The sequence below is a fragment of the Schistocerca americana genome, chromosome 8 (assembly GCF_021461395.2).
Source record: "Schistocerca americana isolate TAMUIC-IGC-003095 chromosome 8, iqSchAmer2.1, whole genome shotgun sequence".
Taxonomy (NCBI): domain Eukaryota; kingdom Metazoa; phylum Arthropoda; class Insecta; order Orthoptera; family Acrididae; genus Schistocerca; species Schistocerca americana.
Window position 1 is genome coordinate 521,527,853 of NC_060126.1, and position 17,842 is coordinate 521,545,694.

General features: G+C 39.5%; 2 protein-coding genes across 2 annotated transcripts in view; one reads left to right on the plus strand and one right to left on the minus strand.

Annotated features, from left to right (window-relative positions):
- LOC124544967 (probable 18S rRNA (guanine-N(7))-methyltransferase) overlaps nucleotides 1–10,240 on the minus strand; it is a 37,802-nt gene extending 27,562 nt beyond the window's left edge. Inside the window, exons 1-3 of the mRNA XM_047123714.1 lie at nucleotides 10,081–10,240; nucleotides 4,082–4,119; nucleotides 3,808–3,986 (exon numbers count right to left, since the gene is read on the minus strand). Of these exons, the coding sequence (XP_046979670.1) occupies nucleotides 3,808–3,986; nucleotides 4,082–4,119; nucleotides 10,081–10,116 (253 nt within the window). The 5' untranslated portion in view covers nucleotides 10,117–10,240. The remainder of the gene's footprint in view (nucleotides 1–3,807; nucleotides 3,987–4,081; nucleotides 4,120–10,080) is intronic.
- A 228-nt stretch (nucleotides 10,241–10,468) lies between these two features.
- On the plus strand, nucleotides 10,469–11,839 carry LOC124544945 (dnaJ homolog subfamily C member 30, mitochondrial-like). The gene has a single exon (XM_047123691.1). It carries the CDS (start codon nucleotides 10,601–10,603, stop codon nucleotides 11,264–11,266), a length of 666 nt encoding a protein of 221 aa, XP_046979647.1. The 5' UTR covers nucleotides 10,469–10,600; the 3' UTR covers nucleotides 11,267–11,839.
- Nucleotides 11,840–17,842: the final 6,003 nt, after the last annotated feature.

The window sequence follows — 17,842 nt, forward strand, 5'->3', positions numbered from 1 at the left end:
AAAGCTAAAACTACTAATAGGAAACATAGCTTGTGCTTTTCACACACACGTATCTTCCACATATTAGATGCAGGTGAATAGGTAAAATATTGTGCAGAAATTGCAGTGGAACTAGTATATGACTTGGAAGCTTTCACATGTGGCCCTGCTTCTCCTAAACCATTTTTGTAATTCCTTAAAAACGTCCTGGGATAATACTTTCCTCTAAGAAACAACTTCATCAGAGGCAAATCAGAATACTGCTAACTAGCTCATAAATCATTTGCATGTATAGGAAACATTAACAATCCTGTTATACATCCTCAGGACACATACTCCATTTCTGTTGAAAATTCGCCATCCACTCTAACATGCTGAAATAAAGCTGTATGGTGTGAATGGCTAGGAGACCCCTAAAGGCAGGTTCAGTCACCGAAGTGGAATGGTTTTCCCTATCCTTTGCACCCTCACACACTTCTCTTCACAAAGTTGAGAGCTGTGTGTGTAAGTATCTATTAATTGTAGATGACTGTAATGGATAGTGTAGAGTCATATTTGTGCTGGAGATGATGAGAGAAGGGAGAATATGAAAGCTGAGGTTGGTACATAATCTGCTTGTCCCTATGAGCACCAAGGGGACTGCCAAGCTTAGTACACCCATCCGACAGATGGATCACTATCAACAGTATCGCATGCCCTGATTTCACAAGACGCTCAGAGGTTTGGAACATAATCCAGGACAGTGGTGCAAAGACTGGCGATCATGGACTTTAAGCTCTCGCCACTTTTGTCCCTTCTGCTGTAAAGCCAAAGGGAAAACTGTTAACAGCATGCGGAATAAGTGGACAGTCACCCATCTAAGTACTACCCGTAGCCAATGGTGCTTAACAGTGAAAATTTGATGGTAACCGGCATATCCACCTTAGTATGAACAATGATGGTATAACGCTAAGTTCTACAAGTGAAAATTTCTTTGATCTGGTTGTTCATTAGTGGACATTTTCAGTATGGTCTAATCTTGATAATCAATTCAACATTGTGGTAGTGCTCAATGACTCTTGAAAATCTGGAAAGGTGGAATCTACTAGGACACACACACACACACACACACACACACACAGACACGAAAAAAAAACTGGCACAAGGAAAACAAAAACAGCAACAGATTTTAAAAAATCCTATGAAATACAAATTTATGTCCTCAATCATGAAATCTGATATAGTGAATAGGTGGCAGAAACGCAAACAGAATTATGGGTTTGTAGCAGCATCCTAAAATTGAGGAAACAGATAAATGTAGCTGCAACTGAATGTGAGCCACAGAACTTATACTTTTTTGATCAGACAGCATGGGAACAGAGCCGAGATGAGGTACGAGGCATGTTTTTTAAGTAAGTACCGTTTTGAAATTTAAAAAATTTTTAAGATATCCCAATAATTTTATTTTTACACAAAAGCCTGTACCTTAATTTACGCACTGACGCCATTAGAGTCTGATGCTTCCTTGTTTACGTTGTGTACTGAGTGTTTAAGATGCCTCCGATAATCGTGAGTCCCACCGACTGTGAAGTATGGGCTGTTATAAGATTTCTTAGTGTTAAAGGCCTAAAAGCGATTGATATTCATCGTGAGATCTGTGCAGTTTACAGAGAAAACATTATGAGTGATGGAATGGTAAGAAACTGCGTGAGAGCATTTAAAGATGGCCGCACAAATGTGCATGATGAACAATGGAATGGGCGTCCTTTGGTCGATAATGAAAGTTTGGTGCAGGAAGTGGACAATAAGGTGAGAGAAAGCAGACGCTTTACGATTTTCTCCTTGCGGGATGACTTTCCTAATGTTTCTCATAGTGGTTTGTATGGCATTGTGTTCAAGCACTTGAATTACCGAAAATTGTGCACACATTGGGTACCGAGAATGTTGACGGATGTGCACAAAACCAAACGTTTAGACAGCGCATTGACTTTTCTTGAGCGGTATCACAACGACGGTGGTGATTTCTTAAGGCAAATTGTTACGAGCGATGAAACATGGGTGGCCTACGTCACACCAGAATCCAAGCAACAGTCCATGGAAGTTGAACAAGGGCATCGTTTTGCTGCAAGACAATGCCCGTCTGCATTTGGCGAATCAGATCAAAGATCTCATCACATGTTTTCGATGGAAAACTCGAAATTATCCTCCGTACAGCCCCGATCCTGCACCCAGTGACTACCATCTGTTCCTGCACTTGAAGAAACACCTGGGCAGTCAGTGTCTTCAAGACGATGATGAAGTCAAAACAGTGGTGATGCAGTGGTTAACAAGTCAGGTGGCAGCCTTCTATGAGGGAGGGTATTCACGGCCTTCTATGAGGAGGGTATTCAATAACTGGTACAACGTTTTGACAAGTGCCTCAATATTGACGGAAATTATATATAAAAGTAGATTAAAGTACAGGCTTTCATGTAAAAATAAAATTATTGAAATATCTTAGCACGTCTTTTTTAAATTTCAAAACGGTACTTACTTAAAAAACACGGCTCGTACATGCAGTGGAGTCAACATATATTAAAACTACACAGTTAGCAACACTTTGAATTCCTGTTATGAGTGTTTCCAAACGTGAAACTACAATATAGTTTGAAAAACTAGCAGACAATAATCCTCCTACTGTAGGTACCAAGTTTTTGTCAGCAGTTTTAATGATATCAAAACAAGGTTTTCCACTTTATGAACAGATGTACCTATTCAGATTATGAAAACAATTTAAAGGATAATGTATTCTTGAGCTACAACGGCTGACTGTTGTAAAACCCAAGCAATAAATTTTGTTGCATAGGAAAGAACTTTTTAGATGTATCTCAAAGAATACACTGTTTCTTCTGCAATGTACAACACAGAACTTGCGTTAACTTGTTGTACCTTCCTTACAATGGACGTGATACTGTAGTGTTATGTACAAAGTGTACAAATCTGGAACACAGACAACATTTTGGATAAAGAGGAATACTCCATACTACGTTGTCAGTTCTGACCAGTAACACAGGAAATGTGACAAATGTTGTAAGCAACATGGCAACTATAACGTGTTATCAGTGGCAATTTTTTCCTAACGGTCTAGGCTACATATCAGCCTGTCACCACAACCAAGTTTTTTGTTTTCATGTTCATTGACTTTGGCAACTCACCACCAAACTCCAACCTACAAGCCTAACTTAGACCTCAGACTAAGGTAAAGGTCAGTCTGTCACCATAATCATGTTCTTATTTTTTGTGCCACTAAGCAATGACCAAATTGTGAAAATATGCACCAAAAGGTGATGTTGCAGCAGCCATTAACATTACAGCACTTATCAAAGCAATGATTGGTGTCTAATATCCTTCGTGACTCCAAATTTTCTACATGTACAGAATAATATATCACCACTCCTATCATGCACTGGTGCTGTTGCTCACAGTGTGGTTCCAGTTGCTTCAGACTGCAATTGTGTGTGCGAGTTGCATTTGTGTGTGTGTGTGTGTGTGTGTGTGTGTGTGTGTGTGTAGTTGACAAAGGCCTTAATGGCCGAAAACTATAATTGTGAGAGACTTTTATTATGCCTATCTGTGACTCAGCACCTCCACTATATGGTGAGCAGGAACTTTCCTTCTAATATTGCTACATTCCATCCTGGATTTTCCATTGTTTGAACAATATATCTAAAAATCTATGCTGCCCGTCATATGAAAAATAATGAAGTTGCGCACACACACACACACACACACACACACACACACACACACACAAGAATACATTTCCACCCTCAAAGAGCCATTTAATTTGTATTTCACGAGTTGGAATACCTAACATGGCCTGGGCTATATCAACACCAATCCATATGTGCCCTGCATCTTCAAGCACACTACCACTTAATCCCGATCCACAGCCCAGGTCCAGAAGCAAGCATGGATTGTCATCTGGTAGTGCTAAAAGCTCTATTGCACGTTCGGACATCTGCACTTGAATATCAATCATTCTGGAGCTGAAAGTGAAATAAAAATTGTTGGTAACAATTGTTGGTAATTTTACAATCTGATTGTCAAACTATGCATTTCAGAGAGGTTCGGAATAACTTACTTTTGGGTGTATTTCTTTGCCTCCTGCTCATTGTAAAACTGAAAAATAAAACAAATGAGTCAAAAGATGTGCTTCACATTATTTTTGAATACTCATTTTTATTTATTTGTTCATCCAACCAAATCCTTTCAGGTTGTAGGATTCAGCACAACACACACACACACACACACACACACACACACACACACACACTTACATAAAGTACAAAACAATATTATTTCAGCAAATTCACGAATTTTTTTGCTGTATCAATAAAAGAGCTTGCACTACTTGCAGTATCTGAACTGTATTCTTTCAAACTGCTTGCGTTTCAAACGTTCTAAAAATTCTGCTACTGAATGGAAGCAATGAATTAATAAGAAAAGTGAGAATGATGATATAATTTTTACCTTATGCGGAAGACTGTTTTAAAATTGTATAGCACTATTCGTAGTGAAAGCTTCATAAGCTGATACAGGGAAGCCATATGCCTTTTGAAGAAAGGGCCTGCAAGAATGATTGTTGAACATGTTGCATTGCTCTTACAGCTCTTTTCAGAGTTAAGAAAGTGACTGAACTAGATGGTGCACTGTGTCAGAATATAATTCCGTACAAATGGATGCAGTCAACATGGGCAAAGTAGGCAATTCGAATAATGTAAAAACTCGTTTTAACAGGGTTACATAAACCATAACATATTTTGAAGTGCTCATTTACTTTTTTGGTACCCCTATGCTGTTTGAAGTCATTCTGAAGCCATATGCCTAAAAAACTTTTTTTCCAAAGTAGATTTAATTTTTTGGAGTCTACCGTCACACTCTAACTTACCAAATGAAAGCATTGGTCACAAAATCAAGCTTTCGCAACCCATGGTTGCTTCATCAGGAAAGAGGGAAGGAGAGGGAAAGACATAAGGATGTGGGTTTTAAGGGAGAGGGTAAGGAGTCATTCCAATCCCGGGAGTGGAAAGACTTACCTTAAGGGGAAAAAGGTACAGGTATACACTCGTGCGCACACACACACATATCGATCCGCACATATACAGATATACAGACACAAGCAGACATATATTAAGGCAAAGAGTTTGGGCAGAGATGTCAGTTGAGGCGGAAGTACAGGGGCAAAGATGTTGTTGAGTGACAGGTGATGTACGAGGGGTGGCAACTTGAAATTAGCGGAGGTTGAGGCCAGGTGGGTAACGGGAAGAGAGGATATATTGAATGGCAAGTTCCCATCTCCGCAGTTCTGATAGGTTTGTGCTAGTGGGAAGTATCCACATAACCTGGACGGTGTAACAATGTGCCAAGATGTGCTGGCCGTGCACCAAGGCATGTTTAGCCACAGGGTGATCCTCATTACCAACAAACACTGTCTGCCTGTGTCCATTCATGTGAATGGACAGTTTGTTGCTGGTCATTCCCACATAGAAAGCTTCACAGTGTAGGCAGGTCAGTTGGTAAATCACGTGGGTGCTTTCACACGTGGCTCTGCCTTTGATCGTGTGCACCTTCCGGGTTACAGGACTGGAGTAGGTGGTGGTGGGAGGGTGCATGGGACAGGTTTTACACCAGGGGCCATTACAAGGGTAGGAGCCAGAGGGTAGGGAAGGTGGTTTGGGGATTTCATAGGGATGAACCAAGAGGTTACGAAGGTTAGGTGGACGGTGGAAAGACACTCTTGGTGGAGTGGGGAGGATTTCATGAAGGATGGATCTCATTTCAGGGCAGGATTTGAGGAAGTCGTATCCCTGCTGGAGAGCTATATTCAGAGTCTGATCCAGTCCTGGAAAGTATCCTGTCACAAGTTGGGCACTTTTGGGGTTCTTCTGTGGGAGGTTTTGGGTTTGAGGGGATGAGGAAGTGGCTCTGGTTATTTGCTTCTGTACCAGGTCGGGAGGGTAGATGCAGAATGTGAAAGCTGTTTTCAGGTTGTTGGTGTAATGGTTCAGGGATTCAGGATTGGAGCAGATTCATTTGCCACGAAGACCTAAGCCATAGGGAAAGGACCGTTTGATATGGAATGGGTGGCAGCTGTCATAATGGAGGTACTGTTGCTTGTTGGTGGGTGGGTTTGATGTGTATGGATGAGTGAAGCTGGCCATTGGACAGATGGAGGTCAATGTTGAGGAACGTGGCATGGGATTTGTAGTAGGACCAGGTGAATCTGGTGGAACCAAAGGAGTTGAGATTGGACAGGAAATTCTGGAGTTCTTCTTCACTGTGAGTCCAGATCATGAACATGTCATCAATAAATCTGTACCAAACTTTGGGTTGGCAGGCCTGGGTAACCAAGAAGGCTTCCTCTAAGCGACCCATAAATAGGTTCGCGTACGACGGGGTCATCCTGGTACCCATGGCTGTTTCCTTTAATTGTTGGTATGTCTGACCTTCAAAAGTGAAGTAGTTGTGAGTTAGGATGAAGCTGACTAAGGTAATGAGGAAAGAGGTTTTAGGTAGGGTGGCAGGTGATCGGCGAGAAAGGAAGTGCTCCATCGCAGCTTGCATTCGGGAGGACGACGGTTCAATCCCGCGTCCGGCCATCCTGATTTAGGTTTTCTGTGATTTCCCTAGATCACTTCAGTCAAATGCCGGGATGGTTCCTTCAAAAGGGCACGGCCGATTTCCTTCCCCATCCTTCCCTTATCCGAGCTTGTGCTCCGTCTCTAATGACCTCATTGTCGACGGGACGTTAAACGCTAGTCTCTTCCTCCTCCATCGCAGCGAGGCCCTGGACGTGCGGGATATTTGTGTATAAGGAAGTGGCAACAATGGTTACAAGGATGGTTTCCGGGCGTAACAGATTGGGTAAGGATTCCAGGCGTTCGCGAAAGTGGTTGGTGTCTTTGATGAAGGATGGGAGACTGCATGTAATGGGGTTGAAGGTGTTGAGCTACGTAGGCAGAGATACATTCTGTGGGGGCTTGGTAACCAGCTACAATGGGGAGGCCGGGATGTTTGGGTTTGTGAATTTTAGGAAGCAGGTAGAAGGTAGGGGTGCGGGGTGTCGATGGGGTCAGGAGATTGAGTCAGGTGAAAGGTTTTGTAGGGGGCCTAAGGTTCTGAGGATTCCTTGAAGCTCTGCCTGGACATCAGGAATGGGATTACCTTGGCAAACTTTGTATGTAGTGTTGTCTGAAAGTTGACTTCCGACGATCAAGTACCGTGGCCGTGGAACCCTTGTCAGCTGCAAGAATGACAATGGATCGGTCAGCCTTCAGATCACGGGTGGCCTGGGCTTCAGCAGTGGTGATGTTGGGAGTAGGATTAAGGTTTTTCAAGAAAGATTGAGAGGCAAGGCTGGAAGTGAGAAATTCCTGGAAGGTTTGGAGAGGATGATTTTGAGGAAGAGGAGGTGGGTACTGCTGTGATGGAGGACGGAATTGTTCTGGGGAGGGTTCAATTTGAATAATGTCTTGAGGAGTTGGATCATTGGGAGTAGGATTAGGATTATTTTTCTTCGTGGCAAAGTGACATTTCCAGCAGAGACTATGAGTGTAGGACAGTAAATCTTTGACGAGGGCTGTTTGGTTGAATCTGGGAGTGGGGCTGCAGGTGAGGCCTTTCGATAGGACAGAGGTTTCGGATTGGGAGAGAGGTTTGGAGGAAAGGTTAACTACTGAATTGGGGTATTGTGGTTCCAGATTGTGTTGACTGGAATTTAGAGTGCTTATTCATGACTTAATGTCTAACCCTAAATCATTTATGTACAAGAAGGGAGGACTGACCCCAAAAATGAATCCTTGAGGAAATACTTTTAGAATTTTTGCATCTCAGAAACACGTCTTAATATTTTCCTTCTGTGCACATAGATTTATTTTTTCTTGTTAAGTACAATGTGAACACTTTCACTCATTGCCTCTAATTCCATATACTTGGAGCTTTGTTTTTCCATGAATCCATGCTGAGTATCAGTGAGAATTTTGTTTTTGTCTACAAATTTCAATAACCTATTATAGGACTACATTACTTAGCAAGGTCTTCAGCTGTGTACAGTGATTCTCTTCTCAATGAATTAGTTTAAAGTTGGTAACATATCTGAATTATTTTTTAATAATCATAAGCAAATTGTCTGTATTGAAAAGTAGAGATCAAAGATAGCTGAAATTAAGTGTAGTGTGCCCCAAGCCTCAGTTTTGGGACCTGTTTTATTTATTACAATTACAAATGATTTGCTATATTATTCCATATCCATTGTGCATTCCGATGGACTTGGGAAATTCCAGCAGTACAAGGCAACAACCCACATGCCCAGAATTGTTACAGAGTGGCTCCTTGAACACTCTTCTGAGTTTAAATACTTCTGCTGGTCATCAAACTTCCCCGACATAAACATTATTGAGCATATCTGGGATGCCTTCCAACATGCTGTTCAGAAGAGATCTCCACCCCCTCGTACTCTTGCGGATTTATGGATGGCGTTGCAGGATTCATGGTGTCAATTCTCTCCAGCACTATTTCAGACATTAGTAAAGTTCATGCCAGATCATATTGTGGCACTTCTGCATGTTCGCAGTGGCCGTACATGGTATTAGGCACGTGTACCAGTTTCTTTGGCTATTCAGTGTGTGTGTGTGTGTGTGTGTGTGTGTGTGTGTGTGTGTGCACTCCATTCTCTATTCCAACAATACAACTTTTTTCAGTGTCAGTTCAGACTCCAATATGCTTCAAACTACAACTAAAGACACCATGTTTCAGGTGTTAATCGGGTGTTTTTGAGCTAATGGATATGTGCTAAATGAGAGTAAGACCCAACCATCTGTATTCAGTTTAAGAGATTTGCCAGTAGAAGACTGATTAGGTAGTTTTAAGTTTTTGGGTATTGTTAATGTTAGTAAACTGTGTTGCAATCAACACAAAAAATATGTTAGTGCAAGGTTGTCTAGATTGTTGTAGAAGGGAAGAAATTTTTTAAAAAATTTATGTAACTTTGGCTTATGTAAGTACAACCCCCCCACCCCCCCTCCATGTACTTTATACTACGGGCTTTCTTTGGGGCAATAGCAACCATGTTCAGGACATTTTGGTAGTTCATAAGGAAGTTTTTAGGCTTATTACAACCTCATAAAAACTTGCTCACCAAACACCTTAACTGTACTAGAGCTGTTCCTTTATTTGATTTCTTGTTTGCAAAGACTCATCACAATCTCAGCTTTGACAGGATTTACACTCCCATGGTACAAAGAATAATAGGCATACTGACATACCTCACTGTACACTATCTATGTCATCGAGCACCTATGAACTGGCGGGTACGAAAATGTTCAGTAAATTGCCTCTACAATGGGAAGAGGCTGCTTTAGACTTATTTAAGCACATATTGTGCAGCTGGTTATCCATTAACACTTTTAAATCAGTTAATGAATTTTATGACTGTGAGAATGACGGAATAGTGGTAATTGTTTGGAGAACGTACCGGAATTTCTTTAACGTTGTTAACATAATGTAACATGCTTCGCTCAAATTTTTGTAACTTTAATATCATACTTTATTGCTAAATTATTGTAACTTAATGCTGCTTTAGCTTTTATGAACTAATCTTTTTTCTTAATACACACTGGATATTGACATACATTTGTAATTTGACGTTGTCATTTGCTGAAACTGTTGAACGGCAATAAAATTTTATTTGCGTTTTTTGGATTTTACTAAAACATGATATGGGGTTTGGGTTATAGCTTCTACATTTGATCTGTCTTTCTTATGAATAGGGTCACTTACGAAATTTCAAGGTACTCCGCAAATGCGCCAGTCAGAAAATATGAATTGATTGTACGTGCACGAGGCAGTGAAACGTTTGTAATACATTGCTTCACGATGTAATCTAGAACACCATCAATTCCTGATGACATTTTCGTAAAAGTTGACAAGGTATTAATATGTGTGTGGGAGGTGGGCTTACCAAGAGACACGTATCAGTGAATGTAGGTGTTCGATTACTTATCGTTTAAGCAAATTAAACGAGCAAGGCGTTGAAATTGAAAATCACCACACTTCTATTGTGGCTGGTGGTATTAAACTTACCACCTCAGGAGGCGCTTGGTGTTCTGGTCTTGACATTCTTGAACTACAATAAAATGCTTCGAACAAATGAGCAAATCACTATTCTACCGCTTTTCCATATTCCTTCGAGTACCTAACAAAAACAAACCCATGCTTTATTTGCTTTACTAAACACAACCAAACGTACTACGTAAAGACATTCCACTTCTACAGTAGGTCTGTAATTATATTACAACTACCTGTTAATTCATATTTTAATGTAAAACTGTCACAAATTAACTTATCCAATATCATATATAATTTACGAACTGTAAGCAATAAGAATTTATATTTTTCTGAACTTTAGAATACATATCCCTTCCAGAAGTGGGAAATCAGAGTGTATGATTGAGCCTTCAGCAGTCACACAAATTAATATCTTTAAGCTGTGCAGTTGATGTTTTGAAATGTCGGAAGATGTGGGTACAGTGTTTGTGAAAGTTACATGTCGGGGTGCTGTGTAATTTTGATAATGTCAACAGAATAAGAAGACATCCTCACAATGTACCTGTTGCGGGCGACAAAGTTCGGAGGTCATCTTCATCCGAAAAGGTTTTTTACTTCGAGTCCACAACGTATGAAATCTCACTACGATGCTTTAGGTCTTACACCCAAAGCAACACAAAGTGACATTAAGAATGCATATTATAAATTATCAATGGTATATCACCCTGATAAAAATAAAGGAAGCGAAGAAGCATCCCAAAAATTTCGTGACATAACAACGGCGTATGAAGTTCTCGGTAATTTGAAACTGAGAAAATTGTATGACAAGGGTATACTGCACACTGCAGGGCCGCAGTATGCATCTGCAGGAACGGTAGATGTTGAAGACCATCCAGAAGCGAAATTCTATAAATCGAGGATGCACCGAGCTAAGCCCCCAGCACCTACTGGAAGGACACCTATATATGACTTCGACGAGTGGACGCAAGCACATTACGGTGAAACTTTTGCCCGTAAACAGAAAGATAAAGCTAAATATGAAGCGCGCCTCCAAAGGGAAGCATTCTTTTCTCATGACAAGCAGCACGAGGTGATATTTTATAGTCTCGTACTTGGAGTAGCAGCATTTATGTATGTATTGAAAGCGCAAGATGCAGAAAAATATGATGTTGTGAAGGAAAGAAAGAAGGCTGTGACCCCTGACAACACATCATCAAGTTGAGAAACTACGTGCATAATCAAGAGTAGCTTCAGTGTGCCATGGGGACTCGATTTTTGTGAAGCTGTGCACCAATCTGTACATAGTGTTTTACTTAAAAAGCATTTGTCATGCTGCTGGCTTGCATTGGCAAATGATGTATAAGTTAAATATACTTGATTGTTATGTGGTCGCTGTATAAGTCAAATATACTGGACTGTTGTATGATTGCTTTGTCCTTCAGTAATACTGCTCTGGGGTTATGATGGTAAAAGAAAAGTCATGAACCATGATGCATTGAAGTAATACAATAGGTAGACAGTATCACATGGCAACAATAACATTTATGTCAGACCCTGTCACATGGCCACTAAGTGAATTTTATGATTTTTCTGGGTGGCAGTTTGCTACAGTTAGAATAAGTAGACCATTTAAGAGTGCCACTGAATATTTCATGGATACAGCTCATATACTAGAAAAATTTAAAACAGAATTTTGTTTTTCAGAAATTATATCTCACCATGATAAAGCACTTACCACCCCAATTGTATATGTAACTGTAAATAAGAATAAATATTTATTGTTTGAAATAATGTAGTTTGATGTACATTTGTTATTAGATATCCATACCACTCTGCTTGCATGTCGTCCGTCAAAATTCCAAGTCTCATATGTCAGATTTTGTTTCTGATGTGCCACAGCAAATACATCAACAACCTATAGTTAGGGAATCCTTCAGCTATCAGATGCTAATCAATAGTCTCCATTAAAGATGCAAAATAATTCATTAAGCCACTAAATTATGAATACTTTAGAAATTTAAAACTGTATTAAAGTTACATCTTATTAGTGACTCTCAGATATTATGTAAACATTTGATTTTGAGCTTGAACATATTTGCTGGCACTAACGTATTTTGTATAGGCCTATAAACCAAGTTACAAACTACTTTATAACATGGATAAATACATTAATTTCAAATAAACCATCATATGCTACATAATAACCATTATTTTTCAACAGGAATGTGTATGTCCCCCAGAATTTGAAGCTTCTTGTTGTGTAATTGCAGCTGATTAGTGTAACTAGGAAAGCAGCCTTTATTTACTGTTGTACATACACAACAGCTCTTTTGACAGTCATTTAATAGCACAACACTTTGGAGCCACATAGTGCGCTGACAAACAAAGACTTGGCTACACTTAATCATCATTAAAGGCATTTTTATAGCGAAGAATGTGTTCAAAACTTTTTTACTGAATCAGTTTCAACAGATAAGACTAACATCTTCAGAACTGTAACATAATGCATTTACATATACTAACTCTAATGTTATTTTTTTAGACATTACAGATGAGGTAATGACAGTTATACATTTACATCCCTTCACAAACTTCTTTGGTTGTGCGTCCATTACTGAAACAGTTTACACAGCATAATAGAGTGTACATTGCACATTGCGCGCAGGTTTCTCACAAGTAAAAATATACCCAACTAAGATATGTAGCATTCCTTTGAAGTTTGTCAATTGTTAAAATCCACAATATATAATCCAAGTTCACATTTATGCCAATTTTACATTTACATGGCATAAGGTATATCTTTGGATCAATGCTGTACAGTTGCACAACGTATTTCAAGTGAGGAGGTTCCAAGTTTCCACTCGTCATGTAAAAGTAAACATTGGCATAAATGTGTACTTTTACTATATATTGTGGATTTTAACAACTGACAAGCATCAAAGCAGTACTCCACATATAGACATGCCAAATTCCACAAGGTCCATTTCAGCTGTGTATATTTTTACTTGTGACAAGTCTGTTTGTAATTTTATTTTGGATAAACCTGTGTGGAATGTATTCTGACATTGGCCTCTAAATATATATATATTTTGCTGTCATTTTTTGTCAGCAGTATCAGCTTATTCCCAATAGTTAGCAGCTTTCATTCAGTTAATACTAGGCAGAAATCTACTTCCTTGTCTCTTGTGCAGAAAGGTATGCAGTATACTGCTGCATCAGTTTCAATAATCCACTATAAGAATTCAAAAATCTTTGCAGCAATCCACACTCTTTTCAAATCAAAGCTGAAGAGTTCCCTAAAGGGTCACTCCTTCGATTTTGTTGAGGAGTTCCTTGAGAAACTAAGCTGATTCCTGTGGTATATTGTTGATTGTGTTTGCCTAAACATATGGCTTGTGTATTTGCTCCTCAATTTGATCCTATGGAATTAGATGTGTAAAATAAATATACTCTCCATTAAGATGTTAAAATGGCACGGGTATTAAACACGCAGTGGAACATGTCGTACAACCAAAAATTTTTTTGGAGGTATGTAAATGTACAGGGTGATTATAATTAAAGTTAAACTTTTAAACCACTGTAGAAATAACACCATTGGTTAGAATGACGTCAAATTGCAACAGAACATTTTTTTGGAGACAGGCAAAAACATGTGGCAGAAGAAAAATAAACAGTTACAAAATGTAGCAATAGATGGCCCTGTAAGCATCATAATTTAATAGTGGCCGACTGCAAATGACAAATGAATCATACAGCAATGCCTAAGATGTACATTTGACCTTAAACAAACTGTACGACTCAGTGTACAGGTGTGATACTGTTAGTTACGTAAGCCCATCCGCCACGGCAAGATCATATCACATCGGAGGCCAAAAACTGCATAAAAAGCATCAATCAAAATCAAATCGGATTATTAATTTCAGCGTGACTGGCTCAAAACATGTTCGATATTCTGTCCAGTGTTTTCTGCAGCAAGTTGAAATTGAGAAACAGGATCTTCCACAACTGATCGAAGTGTTTCCGGGGTCATGTTCGGAATGTGTCGCCCAATGTGTTCCTTCAATGCAGCTAAGTTTGCAATCAGAACACTGAACACAACATCTTTCAGATAGCCCACAGCCAGAAGTCACACAGGTTAAGATCAGGTGATCTGGACGCCCAGGCTGTAGGGAAATGGCAGCTGATAATTTCTAGCATTTCCGAAATGGCGCTTCAGTAACTGCTTAATTGTATTTGCAATTTGTGGAGGTGCGCCATCTTGCATAAAAATGATCCCTTCCACACCCTCACGCTATTGGAGAGCTGGAATGACGAGGTTTGCCCAAAAGACACTCATATCACTTACCAGTGACGGTACAGGTAACAGGGTCGGAAGCACCTGCCTCTTTAAAAAAATATGGTCCTATGATAAATGAGGCCATGAACTCGCACCACACAGTGACCTTTTCAGGATGAAGTGGTACTGGCTGATTTGTGTGTGGGTTTTCCGTTGCCAATATTCAACACTTCTGTGTATTGAAATATCCTGTCAGATGGAAGTGGGCTTTGTCTGAAACTTCCTGGCAGATTAAAACTGTGTGCCAGACCGAGACTCGAACTCGGGACCTTTGCCTTTCACGGGCAAGTGCTCTACCAACTGAGCTACCCAAGCACGACTCACACCCGTCCTCACAGCTTTACTTGTGCCAGTACCTCGTCTCCTACCTTCCAAACTTTACAGAATCTCTCCTGCAAACCTTGCAGTTCTACTTTTGCATAATTAAGGACTCCAAATTGGCTTTTGACTAACCTCAACTGATCATCCTCATTCTGCTCCTGTCTTAAGTTTTTAAATATTTTCTTCAAGCCACTCTCCTCCTTGAGCCCATGTGTGGCCAACATGCTTACTTCATTCCTATCCGCTAAGGGAAGTTCTGATTCTCTGCATAACTCAGCACTTTTTGATAACCCATCTGCTACCAGATTGTTTTTCCCCTGTATGTAATTAATTTCAAGGTCGAACTGCTGAAGGTACATAGCCCAATTGGGTAGTCTTTGATGTCTCAGTTTGCATGTTTTTAAAAATGTAAGTGCCTTGTGATGACTACATATTATCACCTTGTGCCCTAACAAATAATACTCAAATTTCTGCATACCAAACAAAATGGCCAGTGCCTCTAATTCTAAAATTCCATAATTTCGCCCAGCAGGTTTCAGTGATTGACTCGCAAAAGCGATTGTTTTATGAACCTCTTTGTCGCCTTCTGTTTCCATCTGAAACACCTCTACTGCAATCCCATAACCACTTGCGTCAACTGACATGCCAAAAGGTTTTGAAAAATCTGGATAGTGTAAAAGCGGACTATTTATCAAACAGTTTTTTTAATTCTTCAAAGCAGACTGGCACTCTTGAGTCCAAACCCATGGGGTATTCTTCTTCAACAAATTGAGTAAAGAAGGTGCATTAAACAAGTGATCTTGAACAGAATGCTGGTAGAGCCCAAACAAACTGAACATTGACCTGAGCTGCTTTTTATTTCAGAACACTGCAAATTTTTCAATGACTGATAATTTGGAGGGATCAGGTAATACTCCAACTCTGCTAATTTTGTGGCCCAGGAATTTTATTTTGTCCCTTACACACTCAGTCTCCTCTAACTTCAATTTCACACCCCCTTTTTCTATAGCTTCTAGCACCCTGTCAAGTAGACTGATATGTTCTTCCCATGCAGGAGTTGCCAACAGTATATCATTTACATAAATAGTTACCTTATCTAACAATTCCTGCCCCAATACATGAGCCATTACTTTTACAAAGGCACACAAAGAAATATTTAATCCAAATGGGATACTTTATACTAGTAGCACACTCCTTTGTACAAAAAGGCTATATATTAACGTGATGCCTTTGCCAGGGGCAAATTCCAGTAACCACAAGTTATGTCCATAGATGTAAGATACCTAACTCCTCAGAATTTTTGCATTAACTCATCCATATTCTGGGGACGGTCACTCTCTCTTATTACAATTTCAGTACTAATCTAACCTGGGAACTGCCTATTAGGATACTAATCTAACACTCCCATCTTGCTTAGGCACAATAACAAGAGGGTTATATTCACTAACTGCTTGCTCAATGACACCCCATGCCAACATATGTTCAGTTTCATTCTTAACTGCTTGTTTTCTTGAAACATGTATCTGATAAGGTTTCTTGAAAAATACCGGCCCTGGCTTTACATTCAAATGTCATTCATACCCTTTAATTTCACCAAGTGTATTCGAGAATACATTGTGATGTGTGGTTAACACTTTCCTTAATTCTGCTCTTTGTTTATCAGAAATTTGATTTGTTGACTGTACCTTTGCTTCTATTTCTTCTAGGATATAGCTCCCTTCTGCATTAGCATCTTGTACATTATTACTGAATTCAGTATCTTCCTGTAAGTACCCTTTATTCCTCATCACCCTAATAGGCAGTTCCCAGGTTTCATTATTACTGCCTATATAACTTCCTATAAAAGGCTCTTTTATTACCTGAGAGTCAGTTACGGTTAAAACTAAGCTGTTCTGGTCAAAATCAATCCTTCCCTGATACTCTGTTAAGAAATTTGTACCTATTAATATCTCAACACTTAAACCAAGCACGATTAAACAAGGATGGTCTATTACCACGTCACCTCTACAATGGGCATCAAAGCTTCATGCTGTACTGGTTTAGAAACTTTTCCAGTAGCACCTATTATTTTCAAACCACTTACTTTCATGACAGTTAATTCACTCTTATTAGGAATAGAATAAAAAAAAAATACTTGGGACAAAGCACTTGCTTCACTGCCACTGTCAAGAAGAAAATGCACTATTACTCCTAAGATGTTAGTTTTCATAATGGGGTGAGTTATTTTACTCTGAACTGGTTTCTCATAAACATCTTCTAGTGAATCCATCTCAATTTGTTTCCAGCTAAAGGACTTTTGTTCAGTTGCAAGTATGTTCACACTTAGATCCTGGGGTTCATTAATCTCTACATTTTTACCTGCCTTTTCCAACCCGTCCACCAATTTCAAATCAGAGCACTTGACGACTACCTGCACTTTCATTTGCTGCTCATCAGCTAAACTATTCTCTACCTGTAAGCAACTGCATCCTCGTGCAACATTGCTACCTATAATACTGTCATCGGCTTTTACAGTTTTCCTTGACCTCATTATTATTGCTATCCCTTCATTCATCAATTCCTCCACTTTAAAACTTCGCAAAACTGACTTTACTTCCTCTACCACAACTTTAGCCTACAAGTTGCCATCATTGTCGAAGATGTAAGCCTTTACCTCATCTTTGTCCATATCAGACTCAAACACATTAATTTCTTCCTCCTTGTTAACTATATCATTTCCTTTTTCTTCCTTGACCCATTTTTCTAAAGTGTCCAAAATGCTGTCAACTATTTTATGAGAGTGGTTTAACACATCACTGGTACTGTCTGTTCCTATTTCATCAGCCCTGTTTTCTGTTTGCATGTGTTGGCTGACTGTGGTCTGTTTTTTTTTTTTTTTTTTTTTTTTGTTACTGGCTGTGTTAATGTTTCCGTCTTGTGAGCACCAGTTTCCTCATAGACAGGATTTAGTTTCCCACATGCAGCCTGTTATATTAATTTGATACAGGATCAGATAAGGTAGCATTTTGCTCTGCATCTGGTCTCAACAGCACATTATTTACACTTCTGCTTTCGTCGTAATAACTGTTGCGAAAATGTGGTGACTGTCTACCTCCTCTTCATCTACCACGGCCTTTATTATGATAATTAGGCCTTGTATTC

What these genes read in the sequence shown, in the direction of transcription:
- LOC124544945 (XM_047123691.1), top strand. Translation starts at nt 10,601, where the DNA reads ATGTACCTGTTGCGGGCGACAAAGTTCGGAGGTCATCTTCATCCGAAA.